The sequence below is a fragment of the Bombina bombina genome, chromosome 12 (assembly GCF_027579735.1).
Source record: "Bombina bombina isolate aBomBom1 chromosome 12, aBomBom1.pri, whole genome shotgun sequence".
NCBI lineage: Eukaryota > Metazoa > Chordata > Amphibia > Anura > Bombinatoridae > Bombina > Bombina bombina.
The window spans coordinates 128,358,517-128,380,611 of record NC_069510.1 but is presented as its reverse complement, the minus strand read 5'-3'; the positions used below and the strand labels follow the sequence as shown (position 1 = coordinate 128,380,611).

Here is a 22,095-nt window from a genome sequence, read left to right as displayed (position 1 = left end):
ACCTCTGTGCATATTGTGTAGCTGGTACCTGTGAGGTTGGTACGTAGGTGGGATGTGCTGTGTATTACACTAGTATTATGTACTGTATATTAGGTTATATACCTCTGCTAGCTCTGTGCATATTGCGTAGCTGGTACCTGTGAGGTTGGTACGTAGGTGGGATGTGCTGTGTATTACACTAGTATTATGTACTGTATATTAGGTTATATACCTCTGTGCATATTGTGTAGCTGGTACCTGTGAGGTTGGTACGTAGGTGGGATGTGCTGTGTATTACACTAGTATTATGTACTGTATATTAGGTTATATACCTCTGCTAGCTCTGTGCATATTGTGTAGCTGGTACCTGTGAGGTTGGTACGTAGGTGGGATGTGCTGTGTATTACACTAGTATTATGTACTGTATATTAGGTTATATACCTCTGTGCATATTGTGTAGCTGGTACCTGTGAGGTTGGTACGTAGGTGGGATGTGCTGTGTATTACACTAGTATTATGTACTGTATATTAGGTTATATACCTCTGTGCATATTGTGTAGCTGGTACCTGTGAGGTTGGTACGTAGGTGGGATGTGCTGTGTATTACACTAGTATTATGTACTGTATATTAGGTTATATACCTCTGTGCATATTGTGTAGCTGGTACCTGTGAGGTTGGTACGTAGGTGGGATGTTCTGTGTATTACACTAGTATTATGTACTGTATATTAGGTTATATACCTCTGTGCATATTGTGTAGCTGGTACCTTTGAGGTTGGTACGTAGGTGGGATGTGCTGTGTATTACACTAGTATTATGTACTGTATATTAGGTTATATACCTCTGTGCATATTGTGTAGCTGGTACCTTTGAGGTTGGTACGTAGGTGGGATGTGCTGTGTATTACACTAGTATTATGTACTGTATATTAGGTTATATACCTCTGCTAGCTCTGTGCATATTGTGTAGCTGGTACCTTTGAGGTTGGTACGTAGGTGGGATGTGCTGTGTATTACACTAGTATTATGTACTGTATATTAGGTTATATACCTCTGCTAGCTCTGTGCATATTGTGTAGCTGGGATGTGCTGTGTATTACACTAGTATTATGTACTGTATATTAGGTTATATACCTCTGTGCATATTGTGTAGCTGGTACCTTTGAGCTTGGTACGTAAGTGGGATGTGCTGTGTATTACACTAGTATTATGTACTGTATATTAGGTTATATACCTCTGTGCATATTATGTAGCTGGTACCTGTGAGGTTGGTATGTAGGTGGGATGTGCTGTGTATTACACTAGTATTATGTACTGTATATTAGGTTATATACCTCTGTGCATATTGTGTAGCTGGTACCTGTGAGGTTGGTACGTAGGTGGGATGTGCTGTGTATTACACTAGTATTATGTACTGTATATTAGGTTATATACCTCTGCTAGCTCTGTGCATATTGTGTAGCTGGTACCTGTGAGGTTGGTACTTAGGTGGGATGTGCTGTGTATTACACTAGTATTATGTACTGTATATTAGGTTATATACCTCTGTGCATATTGTGTAGCTGGTACCTGTGAGGTTGGTACTTAGGTGGGATGTGCTGTGTATTACACTAGTATTATGTACTGTATATTAGGTTATATACCTCTGTGCATATTGTGTAGCTGGTACCTGTGAGGTTGGTACGTAGGTGGGATGTGCTGTGTATTACACTAGTATTATGTACTGTATATTAGGTTATATACCTCTGCTAGCTCTGTGCATATTGTGTAGCTGGGATGTGCTGTGTATTACACTAGTATTATGTACTGTATATTAGGTTATATACCTCTGTGCATATTGTGTAGCTAGTACCTGTGAGGTTGGTACGTAGGTGGGATGTGCTGTGTATTACACTAGTATTATGTACTGTATATTAGGTTATATACCTCTGCTAGCTCTGTGCATATTGTGTAGCTGGTACTTAGGTGGGATGTGCTGTGTATTACACTAGTATTATGTACTGTATATTAGGTTATATACCTCTGTGCATATTGTGTAGCTGGTACCTGTGAGCTTGGTACGTAGGTGGGATGTGCTGTGTATTACACTAGTATTATGCACTGTATATTAGGTTATATACCTCTGCTAGCTCTGTGCATATTGTGTAGCTGGTACCTGTGAGGTTGGTACGTAGGTGGGATGTGCTGTGTATTACACTAGTATTATGTACTGTATATTAGGTTATATACCTCTGCTAGCTCTGTGCATATTGTGTAGCTGGTACCTTTGAGGTTGGTACTTAGGTGGGATGTGCTGTGTATTACACTAGTATTATGTACTGTATATTAGGTTATATACCTCTGCTAGCTCTGTGAGGGCATATTATGTAGCTGGTACCTGTGAGGTTGGTACGTAGGTGGGATGTGCTGTGTATTACACTAGTATTATGTACTGTATATTAGGTTATATACCTCTGCTAGCTCTGTGCATATTGTGTAGCTGGTACCTGTGAGGTTGGTACTTAGGTGGGATGTGCTGTGTATTACACTAGTATTGTACAGTATATTAGGTTATATACCTCTGCTAGCTCTGTGCATATTATGTAGCTGGTACCTGTGAGGTTGGTATGTAGGTGGGATGTGCTGTGTATTACACTAGTATTATGTACTGTATATTAGGTTATATACCTCTGCTAGCTCTGTGCATACTGTGTAGCTGGTACCTGTGAGGTTGGTACGTAGGTGGGATGTGCTGTGTATTACACTAGTATTATGTACTGTATATTAGGTTATATACCTCTGTGCATATTGTGTAGCTGGTACCTGTGAGGTTGGTACGTAGGTGGGATGTGCTGTGTATTACACTAGTATTATGTACTGTATATTAGGTTATATACCTCTGCTAGCTCTGTGCATATTGTGTAGCTGGTACCTGTGAGGTTGGTACGTAGGTGGGATGTGCTGTGTATTACACTAGTATTATGTACTGTATATTAGGTTATATACCTCTGTGCATATTGTGTAGGTGGGATGTGCTGTGTATTACACTAGTAGTATGTACTGTATATTAGGTTATATACCTCTGCTAGCTCTGTGCATATTGTGTAGCTGGTACCTGTGAGGTTGGTACGTAGGTGGGATGTGCTGTGTATTACACTAGTATTATGTACTGTATATTAGGTTATATACCTCTGCTAGCTCTGTGCATATTGTGTAGCTGGTACCTGTGAGGTTGGTACGTAGGTGGGATGTGCTGTGTATTACACTAGTATTATGTACTGTATATTAGGTTATATACCTCTGTGCATATTGTGTAGGTGGGATGTGCTGTGTATTACACTAGTATTATGTACTGAATATTAGGTTATATACCTCTGCTAGCTCTGTGCATATTGTGTAGCTGGTACCTGTGAGGTTGGTACTTAGGTGGGATGTGTATTACACTAGTATTATGTACTGTATATTAGGTTATATACCTCTGCTAGCTCTGTGCATATTGTGTAGCTGGTACCTGTGAGCTTGGTATTTATGTTGATTCAGATGGGTTACACCTAATATACAGTACATAATACTAGTCTAATACACAGCACATCCCACTAACACATACCAAACTTCAGAATTTACTAATCAAATCTGAACCCAATACATCCGAATACGAAATTCAAAACAAATTTTTCCGCTGCGCACAAGTCTACTGAATATCTGTTCATTCATTTTCCACCTCATTCTCAGTAAATAAATTGTTAGCTCTTGGGGTTAATAATGCGCTTTTTCCTGTACTGAGGAAGTATCACAGAGTACAACAGTGCAGTGAGAAAGAACAAAGTTACTAAACACACCTTAGCGTAATCCATCAGGTCACTTCGGCCCTTGAACCGGTTATAAAACTCTGGCATCCTCCACGGAGCAATGATCTGACATGCAAGAGAGATAGGATGAAACTATTAGTAATATTAGCTGCTGGATCTAAGCTATTTACCTCCCATCTGATACCCAGAATGCCACAGAACAGGAATACACCAGTATACTGTCATACCTCTGCACTTAATTGTTAATTACCATTACTGTGAATGTCATTTAGCTGTAAATATATCTATGTTTTTGTAACACAGTGACATCTATAATCAGCTATGACTATGTATATGAATCTGCTGTGAGTTATCGTCTACGGCAGGGGTCAAGTCCTACAAATAAAAAAAGTGTGGGAACTCGCCAAGACTTCCACCCCCCTCACAATTAATATTGTTTTATACACACACACCCTGTATTTATATAATCTATACACTTTGAATAATTAAAGCAAATTAAATCCAATGAAGGGTTGAATTGTTGACTTTGGGCCTGAGAAGCCTCCTATGTCACAGAATAGTCCTATTTCTGCTGAGGGGAGCTAAATAAATCGAGAGCAAGCCACACAGAAACGTAAGCACCATATGTTACACACAGTGTGGGGTAATAGCACAGTAGGACCGCAGACAGGCTTGCATTTAGTGTATTGTAGGAAGTGTTATTGCCCATTACTAGAGGATCTCGCTATCCCTCTAACCAGACAGTGCTCCAGCTCCTCCTACCAGCAGCAGCAGTTATTTCTAAAGCATTTCTGCTCTCTGTCCAGAGGGAACTTAGTTCCTCCTCCAAAAATAGTGCAGGAACTCCATTCCCATGCGTTCCCGCTTGACTTGACCCCTGCGGTCCTGCAACTCTGATATGAAATGTTGCGTCTACTTAGTCAGTGCTTTTTTTTCACTGAGTTACCTTGATCTCGGGGTGCAGGGAGTAGCAAGTCAGCTCAAAGCGAATCTGGTCATTCCCCTGTAACAGAAGAAGATGCAAGGTGAGAGCAAGCCGGCACACAACACACTGTCTCATGGCTCAGACAGAACATGCACTTATATCATCACTTCATTCTCTTGCTATCATTTGTTGAAAAGCATATCTAGGTAGGCTCAGGAGCAGCAGTGCACAAGCCAGCTTCTGATTGATGGCTACACACATATGCCTCTTGTCATTGGCTCACCAGATGTAATCGGCTAACTCCCAGTCTAGTCACAATTAAACTTCCATGATTCAGATAGGGCATGCCATTTTAAACAAACTTCCCAATTTACTTTTATCATCAAATTTGCTTTGTTCCCTTAGTATTCTTTGTTGAAAGCTAAACCTAGGTAGGCTCATATGCGAATGTCTAAAGCCTTGAAGGCCGCCTCTTATCTCAGTGCATTGTGACAGTTTTTTCACAGCTAGACAGTCCTAGTTCATGTGGGTCATTTAGATAACATTGTGCACACTCCTGTGGAGTTATTTTTGAGTCAGCGCTGATTGGCTAAAATTTAAGTCTGTCAAAAGAAGGGGGCAGTCTGCAGAGGCTTAGATACAGAGGAAAAAAGTATATTAATAGTGTGTGTTATGTAATACTGGGCAATGGGTAATAAAGGGATTATCTATCTTTGTAAACAAACATTTTCAGTGACTGTCCCTTTAATTGTGGGTTTAACCCTTTAGCAGGGGTTGATCATATAGTACTATGCAAACAAAGGTGTAATAATAAAATACTTTGTGCTGTATAATTGTATAACCCTTTAATATCAGTGCAATTAAAGTAAAAACATACAATTATTGAATTACAAAAATGTACCATGTGCTATAAAACAGCAGCAAATTCTGTATAAATTGTGTCCCTAGAATGCAAACAAAACAGATAAAGATAGTAAATGAGTCTATAAATAGGCACCATTCTATATAAATATCCATTTATTAGAGATACTCTTGTAAACATAAAGAACAAGCCAATTAACATTATGTTTAATTAAAGGCTTTATATCTGCTGTGCTGCAATTAGGGAGGGTGAAACAGTTACAGAGATTCAGATGTAAATAACTATTTGCATCTGATCAACAGCAAGATACCCACGATAACATAATCACACAGGCACAAAAGTGCTGGTCTTTGTCTCCCTCTAGTGTTACTTAAAGGAACTTCACTTATAGAGAACCTGTAGTTAACTTTTCACTTTTATCTAACAAAGGACATTTTAAAATGTATTTCAGTGTTTTGTTTAATTTGTAACTAATTTTCCTTGTATACCACAGCTGTAGGAGGTCTTCCTGTTAGCTAGCCATAATGTATTCTGCAGTATCTCTCGCTATCCATATAACTATCTCTACGTCTGTCTGCATGTCTATATATCCATTTGTCTACCTGTCCATATATCTTTTTTTTTTTTACTATATAGCTGTCTAGTTGTCTTCAAGATATTTATCTATCTATCTATCTATCTATCTATATCTATGGCTGCCTGTTTGTGTGTGTGTCTACTTACCGATCCATCTGTCTGTATCTGTCTGTCAGTCTCTTTCTATCATGCATATACAGTGAATGTCTGCAGTATTATTTCAAAACTGAAAAAGCGTTACATAAAAATAAATACAATTCATATGTTTGCACTTTCTTCTGCATAACAGATTTGCCGGATTGGGAGGAACAGTCCAAGCATGATAGTGCTGAAATCTGCAGACAAGATACCAACTCACTCAAATAAAGCAATATCAGAGGTCTGCATCATGCAACTTGTGCTAATCCTAATACAAAATATATGCGTAACCCCCTTAAAGGGATACTAAACCCATTTTTTTTCTTTTATGATTCAGATATAGCATGACATTATAAAGGGACAGTCAAGTCCAAAAAAAAACTTTCGTGATTTAAATAGGGAATGTAATTTTAAACAACTTTCAAATTTACTTTTATCACCAATTTTGCTTTGTTCTCTTGCTATTCTTAGTTGAAATCTAAACCTAGGAGGTTCATATGCTAATTTCTTAGACCTTGAAGACTGCCTCTAATCTGAATGCATTTTGACCACTAGAGGGCATTAGTTCATGTGTTTCATATAGATAACATTGAGCTCATGCACGTGAAGTTACCCTGGAGTAAGCACTGATTGGCTAAAATGCAAGCCTGTCAAAAAAACTGAAATAAGGGGGCATTCTGCAGAGGCTTAGATACAAGGTATGCCTTAATGACGAGCAAACTTTGAAACCAAGAGAATTTGCCTCTTTAAAGGATTACAATATTTTTAAGCTGTAAATCGGAATAAAAGTGGGTTTGTTCTCGCAGTTTGTTTTTCATTAGATACAAGTTAATCACAGAGGTAAAAAGTATATATCTATAACAGTGTTTGTTATGCAAAACTGGGGAATGGGTAATAAAGGGATTATCTTTCTTTTTAAACAACAATTCTGGTGTTGACTGTCCCTTTAAGCAACTTTCTAATTTACTCCTATTATGAAATTTTCTTCGTTCACTTGCTATCTTTATTTGAAAAAGCAGGAATCTAAGCTTAGGAGCCGGACCATTTTTGGTTCAGAACCTGGGTTGCGCCTGCTGATTAGTGGCTATATGTACCCACCAATCAGCAAGCGCTATCCAGGGTGCTGAACCAAATATGGGCTTTATTTTTCAAATAAAGATAGCAAGAGAATGAAGAAAAAATGATAATAGGAGTAAATTAGAAAATTGCTTAAAATGGAATGCTCTGTCTGAATCATGAAAGAAAAAAATGTGGGTTTAGTGTCCCTTTAATATTTGTCCTATGTGAAAACTCCCATTCTAAAAAGTCAGAAAAAAAAAGAAGTTTAAAAATAAACGTGAAAACTCGTTGACTGCAAGAAAGTTCCTATGGATTATACTTTTGTGCATACATAGGGCCATATTTATCAAACTCCATATAAACCGCTGCTCCATAACCTGTCCGCCTGCTCGGAGGCCGCGGACACAAATCGACAGAAATCAACCCGATCGAATACGATCGGGCTGATTGACACCCCCTGCTAGCAGCCAATTTGCTGCGAATCTGCAGGGGGCGGAATTGCACCAGTAGTTCACAAGAACTGCTGATGTAATGATAAATGCTGAGAGCGTATGCTGTCGGCATTTATCAATGTGCAGCGACATGATACGCTACATCGGATCATGTCCACTTGCACAATCATAAATATACCCCATACTAAGTACCTAATCTGTAAGAAACATTCTACTCCGGGGTGCACAGTAAAATTCATGTTGTAGAGCGCTCAAGCACTAAGTCAATGTAAAGCAAAAAATCCATTCAAGTAGGGGAGTTATTCATTTAGTTCTGTGCTATACTATTTCAAAGAAATTTAAAAGGGATATAAATCAGTGTTTTTTTATTACAACAATAAAGCAGTGGGTTTTATTTAAAAGACCAGTAAATACAGTAGATTAATGATAAAAAGACAATGTAATAGCACTGTCTGAACTTCACATGAGTAGTAGACATAACTTTGAAATTTGTCAGAAAAAAAAAAGAAAATTTATGCTTACCTGATAAATTTATTTCTTTTTAGACACGATGAGCCCACAGATTTCATCCTTAGTTGTGGGATTTCACCTCCTGGTCAGCAGGAGGAGGCAAAGAGCACCACAGCAGAGCTGCTATATATAGCTCCTCCCTTCCCTCCCACTCGAGTCATTCGACCGAAGTTAGGAAGAGAAAGAAAAAGCCAAGGTGCAGAGGTGTCTGAAGTTTACAAAAATTAATAACCTGTCTCAGAGAACAGGGCGGGCCGTGGACTCATCGTGTCTAAAAAGAAAAGAAAATTTATGCTTACCTGATAAATGTATTTCTTTTTAGACATGATGAGTCCACGGATTTCATCCTTACTTGTGGGATACAATACCAAAGCTATAGTACACGGATGAAAAAGGGAGGGACAAGACAGGGAACCTAAACGGAAGGCACCACTGCTTGAAGAACCTTTCTCCCAAAAACAGCCTCAGCCAAGGCAAAAGTATCAAATTTGTAAAATTTAGAAAAAGTGTGAAGAGACGACAAGTTGCAGCCTTGCAAATCTGTTCTACAGAAGCTTCATTTTTGAATGCCCATTAGGAAGCAACAGCCCTAGTGGAATTAGCCGTAACTCTTTCAGGAGGCTGCTGTCCAGCAGTCTCATATGCAAAACGGATGATACCCTTCGGCCAAAAAAAAAAGAGAGATAGCCATAGCTTTCTGACCCTTATGTTTTCCAGAGAAAATGACAAACAAAGAAGACGACTGACGAAAGTCCTTAGTCGCTTGTAAATAAAATTTCAAAGCACGGACCATGTCCAAATTGTGCAAAAATACATTCCTTTTGTGAAGATAGATTAGGACACAGGGAAGGAACAACAATTTCCTGATTAATGTTCCTGCTTGAAACAACCTTAGGAAGGAACCCTAGGTTAGTATGTAAAACTACCTTATCTGAAAGAAAAATAAGGTAAGGAGAATTGTATTGTAATGCCGAAAGTTCAGACACTCTTCAAGCTGAAGAAATAGCAACAAGAAATAAAACTTTTCAAGATAACAACTTAATATCTAAGGAATGCATAGGCTCAAATGGAACCCCTTGAAGAACTTTGAGAACTAAATTCAGACTCCATGGAGGAGTAATTGGTTTAAACACAGGCCTGATTCTAACCAAAGCCTGACAAAAGGATTGAACGTCTGGGACATCCACCAGACGTATGTGTAACAAAATAAATAAGGCAGAGATCTGACACTTTAGGGAACTTGCCGATAAACCCTTCTCCAATCCTTCTTGGAGAAAAGACAAAATTCTGGGAATCCTAACTCTACTCCACGAGTAGCCCCTGGATTCACACCAATAAAGATATTTACGCCATATCTTATGGTAAATCTTTCTAGTCACAGGTTTATGAGCCTGGAACATGGGCTCTATGACTGAATCAGAAAACCCCCGCTTGGATAGGATTAAGGGTTCAATCTCCAAGCAGTCAGCTTCAGAGAAACTAGATTTGGGTGAAGGAAGGGTCCTTGAATGAGACAGTCCTTCCTCAACGGAAGTCTCCATGGTGGCAGGGATGACATGTCCACCAGATCTGCATACCAAATCCTGCAAGGCTACGCAGGAGCAATGAGTATCACTGATGCCCTCTCCTGTTTGATTCTGACAATGACTCGAGGAGGAAGCGCAAATGGAGGAAATAGGTATGCAAGATTGAAGGACCAAGGAACCACGAGATCATCTATCAGTTCTGCCTGGGGATCCCTGGACCTCGACCCGTATCCCGGGAGCTTGGCATTCTGACGAGATGCCATGAGATCTAACTCTTGCTGACCCCACCTGAAAAACAGGCTGGAGAACACTTCCGGATGGAGTTCTCACTCTCCCGGATGATAGGTTTGCCTGCTCAGAAAATCCGCCACCCAGTTGTTCACCCCTGGGAAAAAAGGGGGGGATGGGTAGCGCTACTGAAAGCTTAGAGCGATGTAAATGTAGAACTAGTATGGACAATGCTAATGAGCTAAAAAGTTGTATCTACAACTAGCTATGTGGTGTAACATAGATAGATCAACTATCCGGTGTGATAAAACTCATAAATCCTTAATATAGTATTATTAAATGAGGGACAGAGAATACTAATAATAACATAATTTATGTAAGAACTTACCTGATAAATTCATTTCTTTCATATTAGCAAGAGTCCATGAGCTAGTGACGTATGGGATATACATTCCTACCAGGAGGGGCAAAGTTTCCCAAACCTCAAAATGCCTATAAATACACCCCTCACCACACCCACAATTCAGTTTAACGAATAGCCAAGAAGTGGGGTGATAAAAAAGTGCGAAAGCATATAAAATAAGGAATTGGAATAATTGTGCTTTATACAAAATCATAACCACCACAAAAAAAGGGCGGGCCTCATGGACTCTTGCTAATATGAAAGAAATGAATTTATCAGGTAAGTTCTTACATAAATTATGTTTTCTTTCATGTAATTAGCAAGAGTCCATGAGCTAGTGACGTATGGGATAATGACTACCCAAGATGTGGATCTTTCCACACAAGAGTCACTAGAGAGGGAGGGATAAAATAAAGACAGCCAATTCCTGCTGAAAATAATCCACACCCAAAATAAAGTTTAACGAAAAACATAAGCAGAAGATTCAAACTGAAACCGCTGCCTGAAGTACTTTTCTACTAAAAACTGCTTCAGAAGAAGAAAATACATCAAAATGGTAGAATTTAGTAAAAGTATGCAAAGAGGACCAAGTTGCTGCTTTGCAGATCTGGTCAACCGAAGCTTCATTCCTAAACGCCCAGGAAGTAGATACTGACCTAGTAGAATGAGCTGTAATTCTCTGAGGCGGAATTTTACCCGACTCAACATAGGCAAGATGAATTAAAGATTTCAACCAAGATGCCAAAGAAATGGCAGAAGCTTTCTGGCCTTTTCTAGAACCGGAAAAGATAACAAATAGACTAGAAGTCTTACGGAAAGATTTCGTAGCTTCAACATAATATTTCAAAGCTCTAACAACATCCAAAGAATGCAACGATTTCTCCTTAGAATTCTTAGGATTAGGACATAATGAAGGAACCACAATTTCTCTACCAATGTTGTTGGAATTCACAACTTTAGGTAAAAATTCAAAAGAAGTTCGCAACACCGCCTTATCCTGATGAAAAATCAGAAAAGGAGACTCACAAGAAAGAGCAGATAATTCAGAAACTCTTCTGGCAGAAGAGATGGCCAAAAGAAACAAAACTTTCCAAGAAAGTAATTTAATGTCCAATGAATGCATAGGTTCAAACGGAGGAGCTTGAAGAGCTCCCAGAACCAAATTCAAACTCCAAGGAGGAGAAATTGACTTAATGACAGGTTTTATACGAACCAAAGCTTGTACAAAACAATGAATATCAGGAAGAATAGCAATCTTTCTGTGAAAAAGAACAGAAAGAGCAGAGATTTGTCCTTTCAAAGAACTTGCGGACAAACCCTTATCTAAACCATCCTGAAGAAACTGTAAAATTCTCGGTATTCTAAAAGAATGCCAAGAAAAATGATGAGAAAGACACCAAGAAATATAAGTCTTCCAGACTCTATAATATATCTCTCGAGATACAGATTTACGGGCCTGTAACATAGTATTAATCACAGAGTCAGAGAAACCTCTTTGACCAAGAATCAAGCGTTCAATCTCCATACCTTTAAATTTAAGGATTTCAGATCCTGATGGAAAAAAGGACCTTGTGACAGAAGGTCTGGTCTTAACGGAAGAGTCCATGGTTGGCAAGAGGCCATCCGGACAAGATCCGCATACCAAAACCTGTGAGGCCATGCTGGAGCTACCAGCAGAACAAACGAGCATTCCTTCAGAATCTTGGAGATCACTCTTGGAAGAAGAACTAGAGGCGGAAAGATATAGGCAGGATGATACTTCCAAGGAAGTGATAATGCATCCACTGCCTCCGCCTGAGGATCCCGGGATCTGGACAGATACCTGGGAAGTTTCTTGTTTAGATGGGACGCCATCAGATCTATTTCTGGAAGTTCCCACATTTGAACAATCTGAAGAAATACCTCTGGGTGAAGAGACCATTCGCCCGGATGCAACGTTTGGCGACTGAGATAATCCGCTTCCCAATTGTCTACACCTGGGATATGAACCGCAGAGATTAGACAGGAGCTGGATTCCGCCCAAACCAAAATTTGAGATACTTCTTTCATAGCCAGAGGACTGTGAGTCCCTCCTTGATGATTGATGTATGCCACAGTTGTGACATTGTCTGTCTGAAAACAAATGAACGATTCTCTCTTCAGAAGAGGCCAAAACTGAAGAGCTCTGAAAATTGCACGGAGTTCCAAGATATTGATAGGTAATCTCACCTCCTGAGATTCCCAAACTCCCTGTGCCGTCAGAGATCCCCACACAGCTCCCCAACCCGTGAGACTTGCATCTGTTGAAATTACAGTCCAGGTCGGAAGCACAAAAGAAGCCCCCTGAATTAAACGATGGTGATCTGTCCACCATGTTAGAGAGTGCCGAACAATCGGTTTTAAAGATATTGTTTGAGATATCTTCGTGTAATCCTTGCACCATTGCTTCAGCATACAGAGCTGAAGAGGTCGCATGTGAAAACGAGCAAAGGGGATCGCGTCCGATGCAGCAGTCATAAGACCTAGAATTTCCATGCATAAGGCTACCGAAGGGAATGATTGTGACTGAAGGTTTCGACAAGCTGCAATCAATTTTAGACGTCTCTTGTCTGTTAAAGACAGAGTCATGGACACTGAATCCATCTGGAAACCCAGAAAGGTTACCCTTGTCTGAGGAATCAAAGAACTTTTTGGTAAATTGATCCTCCAACCATGATCTTGAAGAAACAACACAAGTCGATTCGTATGAGATTCTGCTAAATGTAAAGACTGAGCAAGTACCAAGATATCGTCCAAATAAGGAAATACCACAATACCCTGTTCTCTGATTACAGAGAGAAGGGCACCGAGAACCTTTGTAAAAATTCTTGGAGCTGTAGCTAGGCCAAACGGCAGAGCCACAAACTGGTAATGCTTGTCCAGAAAAGAGAATCTCAGGAACTGAAAATGATCTGGATGAATCGGAATATGCAGATATGCATCCTGTAAATCTATTGTGGACATATAATTCCCTTGCTGAACAAAAGGCAAGATAGTCCTTACAGTTACCATTTTGAACGTTGGTATCCTTACATAACGATTCAATATTTTTAGATCCAGAACTGGTCTGAAGGAATTCTCCTTCTTTGGTACAATGAAGAGATTTGAATAAAACCCCATCCCCTGTTCCTGAACTGGAACTGGCATAATTACTCCAGTCAACTCTAGATCTGAAACACATTTCAGAAATGCTTGAGCTTTTACTGGATTTACTGGGACACGGGAAAGAAAAAATCTCTTTGCAGGAGGTCTTATCTTGAAACCAATTCTGTACCCTTCTGAAACAATGTTCTGAATCCAAAGATTGTGAACAGAATTGATCCAAATTTCCTTGAAAAAACGTAACCTGCCCCCTACCAGCTGAGCTGGAATGAGGGCCGCACCTTCATGTGGACTTAGAAGCAGGCTTTGCCTTTCTAGCTGGCTTGGATTTATTCCAGACTGGAGATGGTTTCCAAACTGAAACTGCTCCTGAGGATGAAGGATCAGGCTTTTGTTCTTTGTTGAAACGAAAGGAACGAAAACGATTATTAGCTCTGCTTTTACCTTTAGATTTTTTATCCTGTGGTAAAAAAGTTCCTTTCCCACCAGTAACAGTTGAAATGATGGAATCCAACTGAGAACCAAATAATTTGTTACCCTGGAAAGAAATAGAAAGTAAAGTTGATTTAGAAGCCATATCAGCATTCCAAGTTTTAAGCCATAAAGCTCTTCTAGCTAAAATAGCTAGAGACATAACTGACATCAACTCTGATAATATCAAAAATGGCATCACAGATAAAATTATTAGCATGCTGAAGAAGAATAATAATGTCATGAGAATCACGATGTGTTACTTGTTGCGCTAAAGTTTCCAACCAAAAAGTTGAAGCTGCAGCAACATCAGCCAAAGATATAGCAGGTCTAAGAAGATTACCTGAACACAGATAAGCTTTTCTTAGAAAGGACTCAATTTTCCTATCTAGAGGATCCTTAACGAAGTACCATCTGACGTAGGAATAGTAGTACGTTTAGCAAGGGTAGAAATAGCCCCATCAACTTTAGGGATTTTGTCCCAAAATTCTAAATCTGTCAGACGGCACAGGATATAAATGCTTAAAACGTTTAGAAGGAGTAAATGAATTACCCAATTTATCCCATTCTTTGGAAATTACTGCAGAAATAGCATTAGGAACAGGAAAAACTTCTGGAATAACCACAGGAGCTTTAAATACCTTATCTAAACGTTTAGAATTAGTATCAAGAGGACAAGAATCCTCTATTTCTAAAGCAATTAGAACTTCTTTAAGTAAAGAACGAATAAATTCCATTTTAAATAAATATGAAGATTTATCAGCATCAACCTCAGAGACAGAATCCTCTGAACCAGAGGAGTCATCAGAATCAGAATGATGATGTTCATTTAAAAATTCATCTGTAGGGAGAGAAGTTTTAAAAGATTTTTTACGTTTACTAGAAGGAGAAATAACAGACATAGCCTTCTTTATGGATTCAGAAACAAAATCTCTTATGTTATCAGGAACATTCTGCACCTTAGATGTTGAAGGAACTGCAACAGGCAATGGTACTTTACTAAAGGAAATATTATCTGCTTTAACAAGTTTGTCATGACAATCAATACAAACAACAGCTGGAGAAATAGCTACCAAAAGTTTACAGCAGATACACTTAGCTTTGGTAGATTCAGCACTTGACAGCGATTTTCCTGTAGTATCTTCTGGCTCAGATGCAACGTGAGACATCTTGCAATATGTAAGAGAAAAAACAACATATAAAGCAAAATTGATCAAATTCCTTAAATGACAGTTTCAGGAATGGGAAAAAATGCTAAAGAACAAGCTTCTAGCAACCAGAAGCAATAAAAAATGAGACTTAAATAATGTGGAGACAAAAGCGACGCCCATATTTTTTCGCGCCAAATAAAACGCCCACATTATTTGGCGCCTAAATGCTTTTTGCCGCCAAAAATGACGCCACATCCGGAACGCCGACATTTTTTGGCGCGAAATAACGTCAAAGAATGACGCAACTTCCGGCGACACGTATGACGCCGGAAACGGAAATAGAATTTTTGCGCCAAAAAAGTCCGCGCCAAGAATGACGCAATAAAATGAAGCATTTTCAGCCCCCGCGAGCCTAACAGCCCACAGGGAAAAAGTCAAATTTTAAGGTAAGAAAAAATGGTCAAATCAAAAATGCATTATCCCAAATATGAAACTGACTGTCTGAAAATAAGGAAAGTTGAACATTCTGAGTCAAGGCAAATAAATGTTTGAATACATATATTTAGAACTTTATAAACAAAGTGCCCAACCATAGCTTGGAGTGTCACAGAAAATAAGACTTACTTACCCCAGGACACTCATCTACATATAGCAGATAGCCAAACCAGTACTGAAACGAGAATCAGCAGAGGTAATGGTATATATAAGAGTATATCGTCGATCTGAAAAGGGAGGTAAGAGATGAATCTCTACGACCGATAACAGAGAACCTATGAAATAGACCCCGTAGAAGGAGATCACTGCATTCAAATAGGCAATACTCTCCTCACATCCCTCTGACATTCACTGCACGCTGAGAGGAAAACCGGGCTCCAACTTGCTGCGGAGCGCATATCAACGTAGAATCTAGCACAAACTTACTTCACCACCTCCATCGGAGGCAAAGTTTGTAAAACTGAATTGTGGGTGTGGTGAGGGGTGTATTTATAGGCATTTTGAGGTTTGGGAAACTTTGCCCCTCCTGGTAGGAATGTATATCCCATACGTCACTAGCTCATGGACTCTTGCTAATTACATGAAAGAAAATAATAATAAGTATAAGTGTAAGTATAATTAGAATAAAGAATGAAGATATAAAAAATTAATAAAATAAATTTAATAAAAGTAAAAAATGTGGACTTCCGGTGGGCGGTTCTAGAAGATGGCTGCGAGCTTGTGTTGCTCTGAAGAAGCTACTCTCTAATTTATGTTATATCGCCATCATTCTATGCCATCTGCATTTCCCTTGACAGATAAGCTGTCCGGGAGCCTCAGGCAGATAGAAGTAATCCACTCTCTTCTTCCCCGGAAGGCATTTGACAAAATCAAAACCCCCGAGGGACTTTGTATATACTGGACTCCTTCCCACTGACTTTCAGAACAATGGAGGCAGAAAAGGAGGTTACTGCGCAGATACTCAAGCTCTTTCTGCCTACATTTGATCGCTTACTTCTAAGCTTTGAAAAACTACAGAAAGAAGTTCAAGCAAATGGGAGTTTTGGCCATTCTAAAAGTGATTGTGTCAACATGCGAACCTATCCCCCAGTACTAAACCTGCAAAATTCAACTATCACGGACCTGCAAGGGCCCTCTGCAACTGACGACCCGGCGGTTCCTCTCAGTTCCAGCAGAGAGATCTTGGCCTTCTCACGTGAACGAGGATCTGCTTCCTCTACCAACATCTGCTGAGCACAGTTACAGTCCTAGCACTCATCGAGAGAACCAGATGCTAATCCCGGACACTGGGGAGTCAGGCGCTAATGTCAGGGTTTCTCGCTGTCTCTTTAAGGATTATTCATCTCCCTGCTGCTGATTGGTTACACCTCCTTTAAAACAGGTGCTCTCCCAACACACCTTGCTCAGTATTCTGGAAACCTAGCCTAAGTTAGGTGTGATACAAGCCTGATAAATATAAAGTTGTAATTTATTCACTGATTCGTATTTTCCTCTTTCAGCATTTCTACTATCTCCCAAAAACGGATTACAGAGGTCTCTCTTCCTTCCTGTATTACAAGCTGCCGTGAAGCACTAACTACTGAGCTGCTGATTTTGCTGTGTGCTACAGTTCACTATTGGGACAATCAGACTGTAGGTAAATTCGGGACTTCCACTAACAACTTGCTTTCTTATTTTACTTACCCGGTAAGTCTCAAGAACTGCTGTACCGGACTGACGTGACATCACTTCCGGTTCTCCCGGACACATTGCTGAGATTACCGAGCAGGGAAGCTCGCAGAGGAACGGATCAGTATTCAATTCATTGGACATTCAGGTACATTTGAGATCTGTTACTTACAGTTAACCTCTTGATAAGATACATATGCCGGAATCCTTCTTGACACTTTTGTTGCTGAATCAGTGTTTGTTTAACACACGGAACTGACTGCTTGTATTGTAATTACACTGGGATTAATTTATCTCTCCAACATCCCTGCAATACACTACTAAGTAACTGTTTGGACCAACAGCAGAGGAACTGTGTTTTTGTTAAAGAGACTTTCCTTTAGTTCTTGCTGGAAAGTTAACCTGTGTTTAACACCTGTTACCTTTTTTTTCATATCATCTCTCATTGCAATACAGTTCTAAGAGAGCTAGAATCATCTCTTTCTCTCAACCAATTACTGTGTAACAACTATACAGTATTAAGAAAATATTAATATCACTGATAAAAAAGGATCTCCTCTTCCCATAGGGGATCCACTACATTAGTGAAAACAATCTATCATTTTAACCTGCAGTTGTGTTCCACATTTATAGTTGTATCGTTATATAATACTGAGCCCTAAAAAGGAAATGGAACCAGCAGAGTTACCCCAGATTGTTTTCAACTTATCCCAAAAAGTAGATCAGCTAGCCCAAGGCTTGCATGACCTACGTATAGAAAATGCTGCTTTAAAAGGTGTCATAAGAGATTCAATTGCTGTTAAATCTAACCAGTTGGAAATATTAGCTGAACCCCAAGTTTCATTGCCAGAAACATTTTCAGGGAACAGAAAAGCTTATAGGCAATTTAAGAATGCATGTCACCTACTATTTCTGATGAAACCTCGTACTTACCCCACTGAGAGAGTGAAGGTTCTAACTACCATTTCCTTTCTCAGAGGGGAACCCAGGAATTGGGCAGACCGGTTCTTTGAAACCGATGACTCCATACTTGGGTCCCTGAATGAATTCTTCTCAGCTATGGATGAATTGTTTCAGGACACTGATATACAATTAACCGCAGAAACCTCCATGAGGAGCCTCAAACAAGGCAAAAGGCCTGTGGAGGAGTATATTACGGATTTTAAACAATTCGCTGCTGATTCGCTCTGGAGCCCCGTTGCCTTGCAGAATCAGTTCCGTTTAGGGCTATCAGAGGCGCTAAAAGATGAATTCGCAAGGATTGAGCTGCCAAAAACTTTGGATGACTTTATGCGAGTTGCCACCCAGATCGATAGACGCATACGTGAAAGAAAAGCAGAACGTTATACTGTAGAAACAAAGCCTAAAAGTTATTCAACTTCAACAGGTATTAGCTCCTACAGTCATTCCAAACCTCAGACCGAGGCTATGGAGATTGGATTCCTAAGGGGTCCCCTCACTCCAGAGGAAAAACTACGACGTAAGGTAAAAAACCTATGTATGTACTGCGCTAGTCCCACCCATTCTGTCCAGGATTGCGCAGTTCTGACAAAAACCAAGAAAGGTATGTCACACATAGCATACACCTCTATACTATTTCTGCCGAAAGCTTCAAATTCTTACTGTACTTTATCTCTCTTCCTGCAGCTGGATCAAAAACGTCTGACGATTAACGACGCCATAATAGATTCTGGTGCTACAGGGAACTATATTGATGAAGAGTTCTGCCTAACCAACAACATTCCACTGATTACAAAGAAAGTCCCTATTCCAATCAAGGTCATAGACGGTTCCCCTATGACCTCCGGACCTATTACTCAAGAGACTGTACCATTATATGCTAACATTTCAGGACATGTTGAAATGATTTCTTTTGATGTTTTACCTTCTCCTCATTTTACTTTGGTTATAGGCTTGGAGTGGCTTAAACTCCATAACCCTTCAATTGTATGGTCTCCATTCTCAATAAATTTTGTTTCAGATTATTGCAAAGAAACCTGTTTCCATGATCAATTCTTATTTCACACTAACCCCCAATCTGAAGATTTACCCTCAGAATACAAAGACTTTCTAGATGTCTTTAGCAAAACTGAGGCTGAGAATTTACCACCCCATAGGGCATACGATTGCCCCATAGACCTCCAACCTGGTGCAAGGATACCATGCGGACACCTCTATCCCTTAAGTCCTCCAGAACTAGAACACCTGAAAACGTATTTGGAGGAGAATTTGCGGAAAGGCTTCATCAGGAGTTCCACCTCCCCTGCTGGTGCAGGTATATTTTTTGTCCGCAATAAAGATTCCAGTCTCAGACCCATAATAGATTATCGTGAACTTAATAAGTGCACAATAAAAAAATCGATATCCTTTACCCCTAATTCCAGAGATGATCGAAAGACTCTCTGAAGCTACCATCTTCTCTAAATTAGACCTAAGAGGGGCCTACAACCTCATCCGGATAAAGGAAGGTCATGAGTGGCTGACGGCATTTAGGACCAGGTACGGTCTTTTTGAGTACCTGGTAATGCCGTTCGGCCTATGCAATGCCCCCGCCACGTTCCAACACTTCATCAACGATGTGTTTCGTGATTTGTTGGACGTGTGCGTAGTCATCTATCTCGACGACATCCTCATTTATTCCAGAACTATGGAAGAACACAAAAAACACGTGCGTTGGGTCCTCTCCAGACTTAGAGTCCATAAGCTGTATGCCAAACCCGAAAAATGTAAATTCCATACTAATCATGTCTCCTTCCTCGGGTATAACATCTCACCCAAGGGAGTACAAATGCAGACTGAAAAGGTTACCGCCGTACTAGAATGGCCAGAACCTAAAACAAAAAAGGATCTACAGAGATTTTTAGGGTTTTCTAACTATTATAGAAAATTCATAAAGAATTTTTCCACACTGGTAAAACCTTTGACAAGATTAACTGGCTCTAACGCGGTATTCAGATGGGATTCTGATGCCAAAAGCACATTCAATCTGTTAAAAGCCAGGTTTACATCTGCACCTATTCTTCAATTCCCAAACCCACAATATCAATACACATTGGAAGTCGATTCCTCTGATTATGCAATTGGAGCTGTCTTGTCCCAACAGAAAACCTTACAAGAACCGCTACATCCCATATCTTTCTATTCAAAAACAATGACTCCAGCTGAAAGAAATTATGCTATTGGGGATAAGGAGTTGTTGGCAATCCGCCGATCTCTAGAGCATTGGAGGCATCTCCTGGAAGGAACTAAACTACCAATCAATATCTTCACAGATCATAAGAACCTCCAGTACCTCCAAAGGAATAAAACACTCTCGGCTCGTCAAGTACGATGGAGCCTTTACTTCGATCGATTCAATTTTAACATCATTTATAGGCCTGCAGAAAAAAACGGCAAGGCAGATGCCTTATCTCGCATCCCTAATAAACCTACACCCTGGCACACTAGGACTTCTATTGTTCCTCCAGAGTGTTTTATCGGGTTGTCCATCCCATTACTTGATGAACTCAAGGATTACTGTAGGAATGTACCTCTTTCCCCAGAACCCAATCTCTTAAAAACCTCTGGAATATACTATCACGGGGATAAAATTTATTTGCCCTCTCATATGAGATTACAACTATTACAGTCAACACATGATTCACCCCTTGCTGGACACCCTGGTGTCCGACGGACCATGGAGCGAATAAAACGCAGTTTCTGGTGGCCTGAGATGAAAACAACTGTTCAAAACTACATCAAGACGTGCAAGGTTTGTGCCACTTCCAAACCTGAGAGGAAACCACCGTATGGACTCTTAATGTCCATTCCTGTTCCACAGAAACCCTGGGAACATGTGTCAATGGACTTCATCGTTGATTTGCCCCCATCCAACAAACAACTATTTTTGTAGTCATAGATCTATTCACTAAAATGGCTCATTTCGTTCCCTATCACAAGGTCCCTTCCTCCTCTGAAACAGCTCATCTTTTTATCGACCACATAGTTAAGTTACATGGCATACCCCCCATCTTGACAACTGATAGGGGATGTCAATTCACTTCGAAATTCTGGACCAAGCTATGTGAGTTGACTAAAATCGACCACCGTTATACCACAGCATTTCACCCACAGACCAATGGTCAAGCTGAGAGACTCAATCAATGGCTCGACCATTACCTCAGATGTTACTGTTCATACCATCAAACAGACTGGATAAAATTCCTCTCTATGGCTGAGTTCGCATATAACAACTCAATTAACTCCTCTACAAAGATGACACCGTTTTATGCGAACTACGCTTATCATCCGGATTTCCCACTGTCAAAAAATGGGTCACCCGATTCGCCATTAGTTGACGATTTATGTAACACCCTACAAGAAAATTTCAAGCATATAAAAGAAAATATCTTAAGAGCTCAACATACTCAGAAACATTACTACGATCTTCGTCGAAGGAAACCACCAACCTATTCTATAGGAGACTTAGTGTGGCTTTCCACAAAAAATCTGAAGCTTCAGATCCCTTCAAAAAAGTTAGCCACTCTTTTTATTGGACCTTTTCCCGTTCAGAAAATTGTAAACGAAAATGCTATACGATTGCAGTTACCTGCAACAATGAAGATACATCCTACTGTCCATGTATCTTTGGTAAAACCTTACATAAGGACAAGAGATGAGCAGGTATTACTCCCACCAACTGATCCCGGACTAGCTTTGGATGAATATGAGGTTGAGTCAGTTTTAGATTCCAGATATCACAAAGG

At 39.9% G+C, this 22,095-nt stretch overlaps 1 protein-coding gene across 6 annotated transcripts in view; it reads right to left on the bottom strand.

Annotated features, from left to right (window-relative positions):
• The window catches only part of ASS1 (argininosuccinate synthase 1), a 166,998-nt gene that overhangs the window by 72,566 nt on the left and 72,337 nt on the right, over positions 1 to 22,095 (bottom strand). For all 6 annotated transcript variants that reach the window (XM_053696091.1, XM_053696090.1, XM_053696089.1 and 3 more), the window contains 2 exons: positions 4,713 to 4,769; positions 3,797 to 3,871 (listed from right to left, as the gene is read on the bottom strand). In XM_053696091.1, coding sequence (XP_053552066.1) covers positions 3,797 to 3,871; positions 4,713 to 4,769 — 132 coding nt within the window. The remainder of the gene's footprint in view (positions 1 to 3,796; positions 3,872 to 4,712; positions 4,770 to 22,095) is intronic.